At 54.4% G+C, this 14,302-nt stretch overlaps 1 protein-coding gene across 1 annotated transcript in view; it reads right to left on the bottom strand.

The window, feature by feature from the left end:
* CLPB (ClpB family mitochondrial disaggregase) overlaps nt 1-13,257 on the bottom strand; it is a 75,902-nt gene extending 62,645 nt beyond the window's left edge. Inside the window, exons 1-3 of the mRNA XM_075337655.1 lie at nt 12,862-13,257; nt 10,877-10,928; nt 10,217-10,303 (exon numbers count right to left, since the gene is read on the bottom strand). Coding sequence (XP_075193770.1) covers nt 10,217-10,303; nt 10,877-10,928; nt 12,862-13,159 — 437 coding nt within the window. The 5' untranslated portion in view covers nt 13,160-13,257. The remainder of the gene's footprint in view (nt 1-10,216; nt 10,304-10,876; nt 10,929-12,861) is intronic.
* Between the last annotated feature and the right edge of the window lie 1,045 nt (nt 13,258-14,302).

The raw sequence follows: 14,302 nt of genomic DNA, 5'->3' as shown, positions 1-14,302 counted from the left end.
TCTCTCTCTCTGTGTCTGTCTCTGTCCCCGTCTGTCTCTGTCCCCGTCTGTCTCTGTCCCCGTCTGTCTCTGTCCCCGTCTGTCTCTGTCCCCGTCTGTCTCTGTCCCCGTCTGTCTCTGTCCCCGTCTGTCTCTGTCCCCGTCTGTCTCTGTCCCCGTCTGTCTCTGTCCCCGTCTGTCTCTTTCCCCGTCTGTCTCTGTCCCCGTCTGTCTCTTTCCCCGTCTGTCTCTTTCCCCGTCTGTCTCTTTCCCCGTCTGTCTCTTTCCCCGTCTGTCTCTTTCCCCGTCTGTCTCTTTCCCCGTCTGTCTCTTTGCCCGGGCTCTCTCAGTCTGTCTTTTTCTGTCTCTCTTCATCCGTCTCACCACCGACATCTTTTTACCTCACACATAAAACTTCTTTGGTATTATTATCTTCATTTATTTTGCTTGCAATGAAAAAACACAAAAGAGAATGAAACAAAAATCAAATCATTTCACATAAAACTCCAAAATGGGCCAGACAAAAAGTATTGGCACCCTTAGCCTAAGGGGTACTTTGCACGCTGCGACATCGCAAGCAGATGCGGCGATGTCAAGCGCGATAGTCACCGCCCCCGTCGCGATATCTTGTGATTCCTGGCGTAGCGAACATTATCGGTACGGCAGCTTCACATGCACTCGCCTGTCCTGCGACCTCGCTCTGGCTGGCAGTCTGCCTCCTTCCTAAGGGGGCGGGTCATGCAGCATCACAGCGACGTCACACGGCAGGCGGCCAATAGCAGCGGAGGGGCGGAGATGAGCAGGATGTAAACATCCCACCCACCTCCTTCCTTCCGCAGTGCAGCCGGGACGCAGATGTTCCTCGCTCCTGCGGCTTCACATACAGCGATGTGCTGCCGCAGGAACGAGGAACTACATCATACCTGTCACTGCACCAACATTATGGAAATGTCGGACCCTACACCGATCATACGATAATGACGCTTTTGCGCTCGTTAAATCGTATCAAAAAGGATTTGCACACTACAATATCGACTGCGACGCCGGATGTGCGTCACTTTCGATTTGACCCCACCGACATTGCACCTGCGATATCATAGTGTGCAAAGTACACCTAATACTTGGGTGCACAACCTTTAGCCAAAATAACTGCGCACAACCGCTTCCGGTAACCATTAATGAATTTCTTACAATGCTCTGCTGGAATTTTACACCATTCTTCTTTGGCAAACTGCTCCAGGTCCCTGAGATTTGAAGGGGGCCTTCTCCAAACTGCCATTTTGAGATCTCTCCACAGGTTTTCTATGGGGTTCAGGTCTGGAGTTATTGCTGGACACTTTAGTAGTCTCCAGTGCTTTCTCACAAACCATTTTCTAGTGCTTTTTGAAGTGTGTTTTGTTTGGGTTATTGTCCTGCTGGAAGACCCATGACCTCTGAGGGAGACCCAGCTTTCTCACACTGGGCCCTACATTATGCTGCAAAATTTGTTGGAAGTCTTCAGACTTCATAATGCCATGCACACGGTCAAGCAGTCCAGTGCCAGAGGCAGCAAAGCAACCCCAAAACATCAGGGAACCTCCGCCATGTTTGCCTGTAGGGACCGTGTTCTTTTCTTTGAATGCCTCTTTTTTTTCCTGTAAACTCTATGTTGATGGCTTTTCCCAAAAAGCTCTACTTTTGTCTCCTCTGACCAGAGAACATTCTTCCAAAGCGTTTTAGGTTTTCTCAGGTAAGTTTTGGCAAACTGCAGCCTGGCTTTTTTATGTTTCGGGGTAAGAAGTGGGGTCTTCCTGGGTATCCTACCATACAGTCCCTTTTCATTCAGACACTGACGGATAGTACGGGTTGACCCTGTTGTACCCTCGGACTGCAGGGCAGCTTGACCTTGTTTGGATGTTAGTGGAGGTTCTTTATCCACCATCCGCACAATCTTGCGTTGAAATCTCTCGTCAATTTTTCTTTTCCTTCCACATCTAGGGAGGTTAGCCACAGTGCCATGGGCTTTACACTTCTTGATGACACTGCGCACCGTAGACATAGGGACTTTCAGGTCTTTGGAGATGGACTTGTAGCCTTGAGATTGCTCATGCTTCCTCACAATTTGGACTCTCAAGTTCTCAGACAGTTCTTTGGTCTTCTTTCTTTTCTCCATGCTCAATGTGGTACACACAAGGACACAGGACAGAGGCTGAGGCAACTTTAATCCATGTCACCTGCTGCAAGTGTGATTTATCATTGCCAACACCTGTTAGGTGCCACAGGTAAGTTACAGGGGCTGTTATTACACAAATTACAGAAGCAGCACAGGATTTTTCACACAGCGCCAATACTTTTGTCCACCCCCTTTTTATGTTTGGTGTGGAATTATATCCAATTTGGCTTTATGACAAATTTTTTTTCTTTTCTTCATTGAAGACAAATTAAATGAAGATAATAATACCAAAGAATCTGCAATCATTTTCAGGAAGAAACTGAGGATTCACTGACAGAATTGCAGGGGTGCCAATACTTTTGGCCAGCACTGTACATACACAGCCTATATAATAAATATATATATTATATATATATATTTATTGTGTGTGGAGCCACTGAATACAAAGCCACAGAGCAGCTGCCTGCACTGAAGCTGCTGAGGTAAAGTGAAAGCTGAGCTCTGATTGGTCGCTGTGACTGAGGTAGTTTTTCTGCTTTGAATCTATGGATTCCCCTATTAGATCTGATGAGTGTGAGGGGATTACTGAGGGGTTAGAACACTAACGGCTGGTTTATATAATGCAGCCAAAATACCGACCATCTATAGGGTAAGTTAATCCAAAAGCTCAGAAAGCAAAACGGTCTCAAACAGCTGAGACAAGTGAACAACGCGAGTCCAGGCTTAAAATGGAAACGGATGAGACAGGCTGAATCAAAGGAAACATCTGACCACCGGGAACGCCGTCTTCAGGAGAAACTGATGAGACAGGCTGAATCATGGGAAGCTAAAACATCTGAACCAAAGTAAGGGGTATTTTGCACGTTGCGACATCGCTAGCATCGGCTTGCGATACCGAGCGCGATAGTACCTGCCCCCGTTGCAGCTGCGATATCTTGTGATAGCTGCTGTAGCGAACATTATCGCTACGGCAGCTTCACACGCACTTACCGGCCCTGCAACGTCGCTCTGGCCGGCGACCCGCCTACTTCCTAAGGGGGAGGGGGTCGTGCGGCATCACAGCGCCGTCATACGGCAGGCGGCCAATAGAAGCGGAGGGGCGGAGATGAGCGGGACGTAACCTCCTGCCCACCTCCTTCCTTACACATAGCCGGTGGAGGCAGGTAAGGAGATGTTCCTGACTCCTGCGGCTTCATACACAGCGATGTGTGCTGCCGCAGGAACGAGGAACAACATCGTATCTCCTATTGGTGCGACATTATGAAAATGACCGACACTACACAGATCACCGATTTTCGACGCTTTTGCGATCGTTTATTGGCGCATCTAGGCTTTACACATTGCGACGTCGTTACCGGATGTGCGTCACTTTCGATTTGACCCCGACGATATCGCAGTAGCGATGTCGCAACGTGCAAAGTACCCCTAAGAATATCATCAAAATGACGGCATACGACACATACACTTTATGCAGAGACGGAGGCGGCTGACTTAAGTAAGTGTGGAAGTGTTTCACTACGACCCAATTCAGGTCACCTTTCAGCATGTTCTCAACGATGGACATGAATTTTGGATCTTTGTTGTTTTAGAAATTTCTTCACGACTTCTTTATAAGAATCCCAAGCCCTTTTCTCAAGTTTTCATTTTTGCTTTGCATATGTTGTCCTTCGTGAGTTTACGAATATTTGAACCCCCAAAAATGCCTTCCTTTAGTTTTGCTTTGGGCAGCCCCTGAAACTTGGCACCCAGGTACTTAGATTCCCTCCTTCTTTCAGTAGAGCTTTCACTAACTGCTTCATCAGTTCAATCATAATGTGGAGTGGGGGCCGGGGAACTATAGTGGGATCAACTAAACCTTCCGCAACAAGGTTCTAGAGTCCAGGGTGTAAAGAGGTTCTCGTTGGCCAACGGCTCCCGTGATGAGGGCCATCACTACTGTCCTATTCAGATATAGCATGGAGACTTCACGTATCCTCCTCGCTGCCCAAAGAGCAAAGAGAGAACTTCACATCACCACATAGTGACCATCTTTGGTCCTCGTAGTTAAGTTTTCTGAGAATAAACTGTAAATTCTTAGGTTTCCTTCCAGTGGACAGATCGCCCTACAGGCGGCACTGGAGCTTACTGGTTGCCATTGTGCAGTTGCAGCTTTGAGCCTTTTTCGGATGAAACATTAAAACGTGTGGACTCGGTCACATTGTTCTCAATGAGCCCAGGAACATCCCTGCTACACCAGAGCACTGCCCTGACAAAAGTATGGAAGCAATTCCTTCTGGGACCTTCTGGAATTCTAATCTTTTGGAAGCCTATGAAGTCAGCGATTGTGGAAAACCTGTACATGATGGAATTTTTGCAGTGATCGAAAAAAAATTCAACAACCACCTCTTACTTTTCAAACAAATTACCCTCTTTATTAGGTAACTTTCACACTTGCGTTCAGCGGAGTCCGTCACTATGGAGAATAGCGCAGTCCGTTAACGCACTGCGCTATTCTCCATAGACTTGTATGGATGACGTACTGTAACGCAAGTGTCAGCTTTGCATCCGCCGGACGACACGTCGTCGTTATTTTGACGCTGCATCGGGCGGAAGGAACGCAGCATGTAACGTTTTTTTGAGCAGCGGAATCCTTTGGATTTCACTGCGCATGCTCTCTCTGGCTCCCTCCACCCGTAACCAGGGTACACATCGGGTAACCAAGGAACCCTGGTTACGTGTGCCGGGAGCCCAACACTTCCCCGCTCGGCTACGCCCATTCCCCGCACTCCGTATGTATACACACACACAATTGCACGCACACCCACACTCTCACACTCACTCACCTGTCCCCCAGCGATGCAGTCCCCGCGGCATTCACGTCCTTAGCCATGGCCCCGCTCGGCTCCACCCACTTCGCACTCCGCCCCCCCCCCCCGCTCACGCCCCCCGCACACATTGTCGGCGACCGAATGATCAGCTGACCACCCAGCGGCCGGCTACTGTGAGTGATCGGCTGATCACCCGGCGGCCGGCTACTGTGAGTGATCAGCTGATCACCCGGCGGCCGGCTACTGTGAGTGATCAGCTGATAGTTCACAATAGTCTGCTGACAATAAAACTGTAAAAAAACAAAACAAATTGTGTTGTTTTGCAGCATCCGTTGCGCCACTATATGCAACACATCCGTTGCATCCGTCACACAACGCAAGTGTGAAACTAGCCTTAGGTAACTTGCAAGTCGCCTCCGTCCTTCTGATGATATGCGCAGCGAGATACTCCAGAATTGAAATTCTTAAGCGGGCTTTACTCGCTACAATATGTCGTCGGGGTCACGTCGTTAGTGACGCACATCCGACATCGTTTGACATATTGTAGCATGTGACAGCTACGAGCGAGTGAGAACGAGCAAAAATACTCACCTTATCGTTGCTCATTGACACGTCGCTCATTTTCTAAGTAGCGAACGTCCTTCTGCGCGCCGGTCGTTCATCGTTCCCGAGGCAGCACACATCTCTCCGTGGGACACCCCAGGAACGATGAACTGCAGCTTACCTGCGGCCGCCGGCATTGCGGAAGGAAGAAGGTGGGCGGGATGTTACGTCCCGCTCATCTCCGCCCCTCCGCTTCTATTGGCCGGCGGCTGTGTGACGTCGCTGTGATGCCGAACGTCCCCCCCCTTCAGGAAGTGGATGTTCGCCGCCCACATCGAGGTCGTTCGGGAGGCAAGTACGTGTGACGGGGGGGGTTACAGCATTGTGCGACACGGGTAACAAATTGCTTGTGCCGCACAAACAATGAGGGTGGGTGCGATCGCACATGAAATCGACGTGGGTAAAGGAGCCTTTAGGAAACCCTCAAAAGATTTTACCCCACTGTGGAGGTTAAACACTAAAATGATGTGTCCTTCATCTTCTGAACTAAGCTTCCTTGGCCGACCACAGTGTATGGCCCTCAAGAAATCCAGGCAGGTATTTCTCCAGTGTCTGATCGGCTCCAAAATTATTTTGAAGCTGGATAACAACCCCTAAAATCCAGCCAAATTAATTAATAACAAGGAATTCTGGGGGTGATGATCCGGATCTCACATCATCCAGTCTGTCTGGGATCAAAAGACAGAAGGATCCCCACAAGCCTCATACACAGAAGATCTGGGGTCAGGACTCAGAGATGGTTACAACAACTTCCTGCAAATATTGTGTGCAAGTGATGAGAAGAACTGTTGGAGGAGACGGACGGCCACCGGATACCGAGGATGGAGGAGATGGGCAGTCATCGAATACTGAGGACGGAGGAGACGGACGGTCATCGAATACTGAGGACAGAGGAGACGGGCAGTCATCGAATACTGAGGACAGAGGAGACGGGCAGTCACTGGATACCGAGGAAGGAGGAGACGGACGGTCACTGGATACCGAGGAAGGAGGAGACGGACGGTCACTGGATACCGAGGAAGGAGGAGACGGACGGTCACTGGATACCGAGGAAGGAGGAGACGGACGGTCACTGGATACCGAGGAAGGAGGAGACGGACGGTCACTGGATACCGAGGAAGGAGGAGACGGACGGTCACTGGATACCGAGGAAGGAGGAGACGGACGGTCACTGGATACCGAGGAAGGAGGAGACGGACGGTCACTGGATACCGAGGAAGGAGGAGACGGACGGTCACTGGATACCGAGGAAGGAGGAGACGGACGGTCACTGGATACCGAGGAAGGAGGAGACGGACGGTCACTGGATACCGAGGAAGGAGGAGACGGACGGTCACTGGATACCGAGGAAGGAGGAGACGGACGGTCACTGGATACCGAGGAAGGAGGAGACGGACGGTCACTGGATACCGAGGAAGGAGGAGACGGACGGTCACTGGATACCGAGGAAGGAGGAGACGGACGGTCACTGGATACCGAGGAAGGAGGAGACGGACGGTCACTGGATACCGAGGAAGGAGGAGACGGACGGTCACTGGATACCGAGGAAGGAGGAGACGGACGGTCACTGGATACCGAGGAAGGAGGAGACGGACGGTCACTGGATACAGAGGAAGGAGGAGACGGACGGTCACTGGATACCGAGGAAGGAGGAGACGGACGGTCACTGGATACCGAGGAAGGAGGAGACGGACGGTCACTGGATACCGAGGAAGGAGGAGACGGACGGTCACTGGATACCGAGGAAGGAGGAGACGGACGGTCACTGGATACCGAGGAAGGAGGAGACGGACGGTCACTGGATACCGAGGAAGGAGGAGACGGACGGTCACTGGATACCGAGGAAGGAGGAGACGGACGGTCACTGGATACCGAGGAAGGAGGAGACGGACGGTCACTGGATACCGAGGAAGGAGGAGACGGACGGTCACTGGATACCGAGGAAGGAGGAGACGGACGGTCACTGGATACCGAGGAAGGAGGAGACGGACGGTCACTGGATACCGAGGAAGGAGGAGACGGACGGTCACTGGATACCGAGGAAGGAGGAGACGGACGGTCACTGGATACAGAGGAAGGAGGAGACGGACGGTCACTGGATACAGAGGAAGGAGGAGACGGACGGTCACTGGATACAGAGGAAGGAGGAGACGGACGGTCACTGGATACCGAGGAAGGAGGAGACGGACGGTCACTGGATACCGAGGAAGGAGGAGACGGACGGTCACTGGATACCGAGGAAGGAGGAGACGGACGGTCACTGGATACCGAGGAAGGAGGAGACGGACGGTCACTGGATACCGAGGAAGGAGGAGACGGACGGTCACTGGATACCGAGGAAGGAGGAGACGGACGGTCACTGGATACCGAGGATGGAGGAGACGGACGGTCACTGGATACCGAGGATGGAGGAGACGGACGGTCACTGGATACCGAGGATGGAGGAGACGGACAGTCACTGGATACCGAGGAAGGAGGAGACGGGAGGTCACTGGATACCGAGGATGGAGGAGACGTGCGGTCACCGGATACTGAGGACGGAGGAGACGGGCGGTCACGGAATACTGAGGATGGAGGAGACGGGCGGTCACTGAATACTGAGAACGGAGGACACGGGAGGTCACTGGATACTGAGGATGGAGGAGACGGGCGGTCACTAGATACCGAGGATGGAGGAGACGGGCGGTCACTAGATACCGAGGATGGAGGAGACGGGCGGTCACTAGATACTGATGGGGATATAAGTTTTTTTCCTTATTTCTTTGTATCTTGTTGATAACCATACACTGTCAGCTCTCCTATACATGAAGCTTCTGACGCTGCGGCGTCTTCTCCACACCTGTTGCACAGCACTGTATACGGGGACCGGGACCCTTCCCGACCAGATGCGACTCCGGCTCCTGTGACACTTGCACTCTTCTCGCACTTGGGTTCTGCTCCGTCGATCACCTGGAAGAGTCAATAGTGTCAGGGGCTCAGGCGGCCATTGTCTGCGCCTCTCAGTAACAGGATGAGCAGCAAGACATGAAAGTAGAGCAAACATGGAGCCGGGAAAGCCTCTTACGTGACGACCTTCTGCGGCTCCTCCTGGCATTGAGCTTGTCATGGGCTCTTGTCAAAAACCGGCGCCACACACGAACTCATCGCACGGGTCGTGCCGCTCGAGAGCGGATATCCAGCCATTGTCCGCCGGCCATAATCCTGTGTTGGTCCAAGTCATTTACGTCCTTTTTGTCACTTATGAACTTGAAACATCAAAAGTCACCGGAGCGGATTGTGCAGCGCGGCCACAAATTGGATTTCTGTTCAGACTCATCGGATCGGGTCGGTAAACACTGGAGAGAGCTGAACGCCCTGGGAACCGAGTCAATATGGAGGTGAAGGGGGAAAGCTCACAAAGAAGCCGGGACCACAATACGTGCGGCAGATGAGGAGCAAATCCCACCGGCGCCAAGGGCACCAGAGACAACCCAGGGCTTGTGCCAAGATGGACGCCCAAAACCACAGCCGCCGGGTCTGTAAAACAGCAGATCGTCAACGAAACGTCACACATCCTCAACATCCTGCAAAAACAGAAGACGGGGGGAAGCCACCAGGGGCAGGAGCCGGAGGGAGGAGGACGCTGCCACCAGGGGCAGGAGCACGCTGCCACCAGGGGCAGGAGCCGGAGGGAGGAGGACGCTGCCACCAGGGGCAGGAGCCGGAGGGAGGAGGACGCTGCCACCAGGGGCAGGAGCCGGGGGGAGGAGGACGCTGCCACCAGGGGCAGGAGCCGGGGGGAGGAGGAGGACGCCATCAGGGGCAGGAGCCGGGGAGGAGGAGGAGGACGCTGCCATCAGGGGCAGGAGCCGGGGAGGAGGAGGACGCTGCCACCAGGGGCAGGAGCCGGACGCTGCCACCAGGGGCAGGAGCCGGAGGGAGGAGGACGCTGCCACCAGGGGCAGGAGGATGCTGCCACCAGGGGCAGGAGCCGGAGGGAGGAGGACGCTGCCACCAGGGGCAGGAGCCGGAGGGAGGAGGACGCTGCCACCAGGGGCAGGAGCCGGGGAGGAGGACGCTGCCACCAGGGGCAGGAGCCGGAGGGAGGAGGACGCTGCCACCAGGGGCAGGAGCCGGAGGGAGGAGGACGCTGCCACCAGGGGCAGGAGCCGGAGGGAGGAGGACGCTGCCACCAGGGGCAGGAGCCGGAGGGAGGAGGACGCTGCCACCAGGGGCAGGAGCAAGACCCCACCAGGGGCAGGGGCCGGGAGAGGGAGGGGGGTTGTTGGAGAACACCACCAGGCACAGCAGCCGGGGTGAAAGGATGCCACCAAGCTCAGAAGCCAGGTGATGCCAGGGTCACACACGGTACCACCGGTGTTCCTGCGTTCTCCTGGGCAGGCGTCTTCTTCATTATCGGCCATGTTCGCTCTCGTGATTTTTGGGGTACCTTACTCTCTCAACTCTTCCTGGCAAGCAACACCAGTGACAGACATACACCCCTTGTCATCATACCCCTTGTACTGTGGTGACAAGTCATGCTGGGTGCTGTAGTTCTGCAGGGATGTTCACGTGAGAGGACATAGCGGACGCCTCCTGCTGCAGCCGCCAGGGACTTGTTTGAGGGGGAGAAGGGGGTTGTCCCAGTCCCGCTGGGAATGCTCGGCCGGTCGCTCGTAGCCACCTCCGCACCCACCTGTGATTCCTCCCGATGGCGGCCACCATGAGCGCGGTCCAGCCCAGCTTGTGTCTGCTGTTGGGATCCACCTTTTCCCGCAGTAATCTAGGAGAAACACAGGAATCCGTCATTATTGGTGTCAGGAGGTCCGGGCCCCCGAGGGCCTGTCTCCACAACCTGTACTTAAGGAGGTTGCCCACTACTTTCACATCGATCGCAGATCCTAAGATGGGTCATCAATGTCTGATCGACCGACACCTGGCACCGCCGCCGATCAGCTCTTCTCAGTGCCGCCGCCACCGGCCAGAAATGTTCAGTTCCGGAGCTGCCCTGTCTCCTGATAGCGGCTGCGGCACATCCGCCTCTTGATTTTAGTAGGCGGATGTGCAGTACTTGGCCTGTCAGGAGACGGGGCAGCTCCGGAGCAGAGCATTCCCGGCTGCCTGCTACCGCCGCCAGCACCGAGAAGACAAGTAGTGGACAACCCCTTTAATAATCTGGTTTGTGCAACACAGAAACGCATTTTTCTAAATGGAAACCATCAGTAAGCAGGGCGGTGATTGCTGCCAGGATCTGAAAGCAGCAGCGTCCACTGTATCCATACAACACAAAACTAACAGTAATAATTCCATTTACAAAGTTGGCGGACAGCACACGACGCACGTCCGCGCGGCTCACCTCTCCACATCGCTGGCGTTACAGGTCCGCGCCGCCTCCACTAACTGCTCACCTGGAGGAAGAGAAAAGGACAGTCACCGGGGAGAAAGCAGAATCTTCTACTCCAGTCACAACCAGAGCAGCACTCACCAAGCTACACAGATCACAAGAGCAGGACTAGGAGCACTACAACTCCCAGAAGACACCAGCCAAAGAAAGCAGAGCAGGGCCACAACCAGCAGGACAATGAGTGACCACCAAACAGGAAGTCAGCAGCGTTGTGAATACAGCTCTGAAGGTGCTCAATACAGGCAGCTGCAAAGTACAGAGCAAAGTACAGACTGCAGATCATAGACAGGTAGAGATCAAATCTACAGAGCGGGACGAGGGCGCCCTCCGCAGGAGATCACAGGGATCAGATCTACAGAGCGGGACGAGGGAGCCCCCGCAGGAAATCACAGAGATCAGATCTACAGAGCGGGACGAGGGCGCCCCCCGCAGGAGAACACAGGGATCAGATCTACAGAGCGGGACGAGGGCGCCCCCCGCAGGAGAACACCGGGATCAGATCTACAGAGCGGGACGAGGGCGCCCCCCGCAGGAGAACACCGGGATCAGATCTACACAGCGGGACGAGGGCGCCCCCCCGCAGGAGAACACAGGGATCAGATCTACAGAGCGGGACGAGGGCGCCCCCCGCAGGAGATCACAGGGATCAGATCTACAGAGCGGGACGAGGGCGCCCCCCGCAGGAGAACACAGGGATCAGATCTACAGAGCGGGACAAGGGCGCCCCCCGCAGGAGATCACAGGGATCAGATCTACAGAGCGGGACGAGGGACCCCCCCCGCAGGAGATCACAGAGATCAGATCTACAGAGGGTGACGAGGGAGCCCCCCGCAGGAGATCACAGAGATCAGATCTACAGAGGGGAAGAGGGCGCCCCCCGCAGGAGGTCACAGGGATCAGATCTACAGAGCGGGACGAGGGCGCCCCCCGCAGGAGGTCACAGGGATCAGATCTACAGAGCGGGACGAGGGCGCCCCCCGCAGGAGATCACAGGGATCAGATCTACAGGGGGGGACGAGGGAGCCCCCCGCAGGAGATCACAGGGATCAGATCTACAGAGCGGGACGAGGGACCCCCCGCAGGAGATCACAGGGATCAGATTTACACAGCGGGACGAGGGCGCCCCCGCAGGAGATCACATCTACAGCGGAGGACGAGGGAGCCCCCTGAAGGCGGTCACAGGGATCACATCTACAGAGGAGGAGGAGGAGGGTGACCCCCGCAGGAGATCACAGGGATCACATCCACAGAGGAGGACGAGGGCAACCCCTGCAGGAGATCACAGGGATCACATCTCCAGGACGAGGGCGCCCCCCGCAGGAGATCACAGGGATCAGATTTACAGAGCGGGACGAAGGCGCCCCCCGCAGGAGATCACAGAGATCAGATCTACAGAGCGGGACGAGGGCGCCCCCCGCAGGAGATCACAGGGATCAGATCTACACAGCGGGACGAGGGCGCCCCCCCCCACAGGAGATCACAGGGATCAGATCTACACAGTGGGACGAGGGCGCCCCCCCCCACAGGAGATCACAGGGATCAGATCTACACAGTGGGACGAGGGCGCCCCCCCCCACAGGAGATCACAGGGATCACATCTACAGAGCGGACGAGGGCGCCCCCCGCAGGAGATCACAGGGATCACATCTACAGAGGAGGATGAGGGCGCCCCCCGCAGGAGGTCACAGGGATCAGATCTACAGAGCGGGACGAGGGCGCCCCCCGCAGGAGGTCACAGAGGGGCTGCAGGACCGATATTAATATTATTATTTATTTATAGAGCACCATTGATTCCATAGTGCTGTACATGAGAGGGGTTACATACAGAACACATACACAAGTTACAGTAGACAGACTGGTACAGAGGGAAGATATATATTATACTATACTATGTAACAACGGAAACTGATTGATGAAAAAGATAAAATTGTTCCGACCTTTGTCGCCGTCTCCGCCGCTATCACATGCGGCCAGCAGGGCGGCAGCAGCGAGCACGGCCGCTCCGCATCCGGCAGCTCCATCCCGACCACTGCGCTCTCTGTGGCGGCCTCCACTGGTGGCAGAGTGGTACTGCAATCCATGTGACTGATGACTGACGAGCTCGGAGCGCCCTCCACTGTCCAGCACCCGGTACTGCAATCCGGTAACTACACGCTGCCTCACAATCTCCGCTCTCCCCAAATGGACGGCGAGGAGGCGGGAGACACCGAGCCGGGACACTCGAGGGCCCCACATGAACGGGAGCCACTCAGAAGACGCCTATTATACGAAGCGGTAAGATGGACTCCTCCTGTCACTTTCACAGACCGCTGCTGCTGACCTGTCTGACGTCACCGCGGCAAAGCATTCTGGGAGTTGAAGTCTTTCATCAACGACTTCACAGAAGAAATAACGGAAATAAAAACTCCATTTTCCGAAATGCCAGGCGTGATCGTGACGTGTGGGCCCGGAGCATGCCGGGAAGTGTAGTGTGTCGGCGCTGTTACCTCAGCCATTCCCTGATGATGTCATTTGTTCTCAGGTAAGATGGTGACTGACAGGAAACACAAAAGAGGCTTTCTAAAAAATGGCAGTAGCGCCTCAGTGTTATCAGTGCGGGGTTATGTGGATAGGTTTCCCTTTTATTTAGGATTACATTGATTACACCGAGGGCCAATAATACTACAAGAGGGGACCGAGGGGCATTAACACGACAGGAGGGTACCGAGGGGCAATAATACTACAAGAGGGCCAATAATACTACAAGAGGGCACCGAGGGGCATTAACACGACAGGAGGGTACCGAGGGGCAATAATACTACAAGAGGACACCGAGGGGCAATAATACTACAAGAGGGCACCGAGAGACAATAAAACTACAAGAGGGCACCGAGGGGCAATAATACTACAAGAGGGCACCGAGAGACAATAAAACTACAAGAGGGCACCGAGGGGCAATAATACTACAAGAGGGCACCGAGGGGCAATAATACTACAAGAGGGCACCGAGGGGCAATAATACTACAAGAGGGTACTGAGGGGCAATAATACTACATGAGGGTACCGAGGGGCAATAATACTACAAGAGGATACTGAGGGGCAATAATACTACATGAGGGTACCGAGGGGCAATAATACTACAAGAGGATACTGAGGGGCAATAATACTACATGAGGGTACCGAGGGGCAATAATACTACAAGAGGGTACCGAGGGGCAATAATACTACAAGAGGGCACCGAGGGGCAAGAATACTACAAGAGAGCACCGAGGGGCAATAATACTACAAGAGGGCACCGAGGGGCATTAACACGACAGGAGGGCACCGAGGGGCAATAATACTACAAGAGGACACCGAGGGGCAATAATACTACAAGAGGGCACCGAGAGACAATAAAAC

Source organism: Anomaloglossus baeobatrachus, chromosome 2 (assembly GCF_048569485.1).
Source record: "Anomaloglossus baeobatrachus isolate aAnoBae1 chromosome 2, aAnoBae1.hap1, whole genome shotgun sequence".
Lineage (NCBI taxonomy): Eukaryota > Metazoa > Chordata > Amphibia > Anura > Aromobatidae > Anomaloglossus > Anomaloglossus baeobatrachus.
This window is presented reverse-complemented; position numbering and strand designations above follow the sequence as displayed.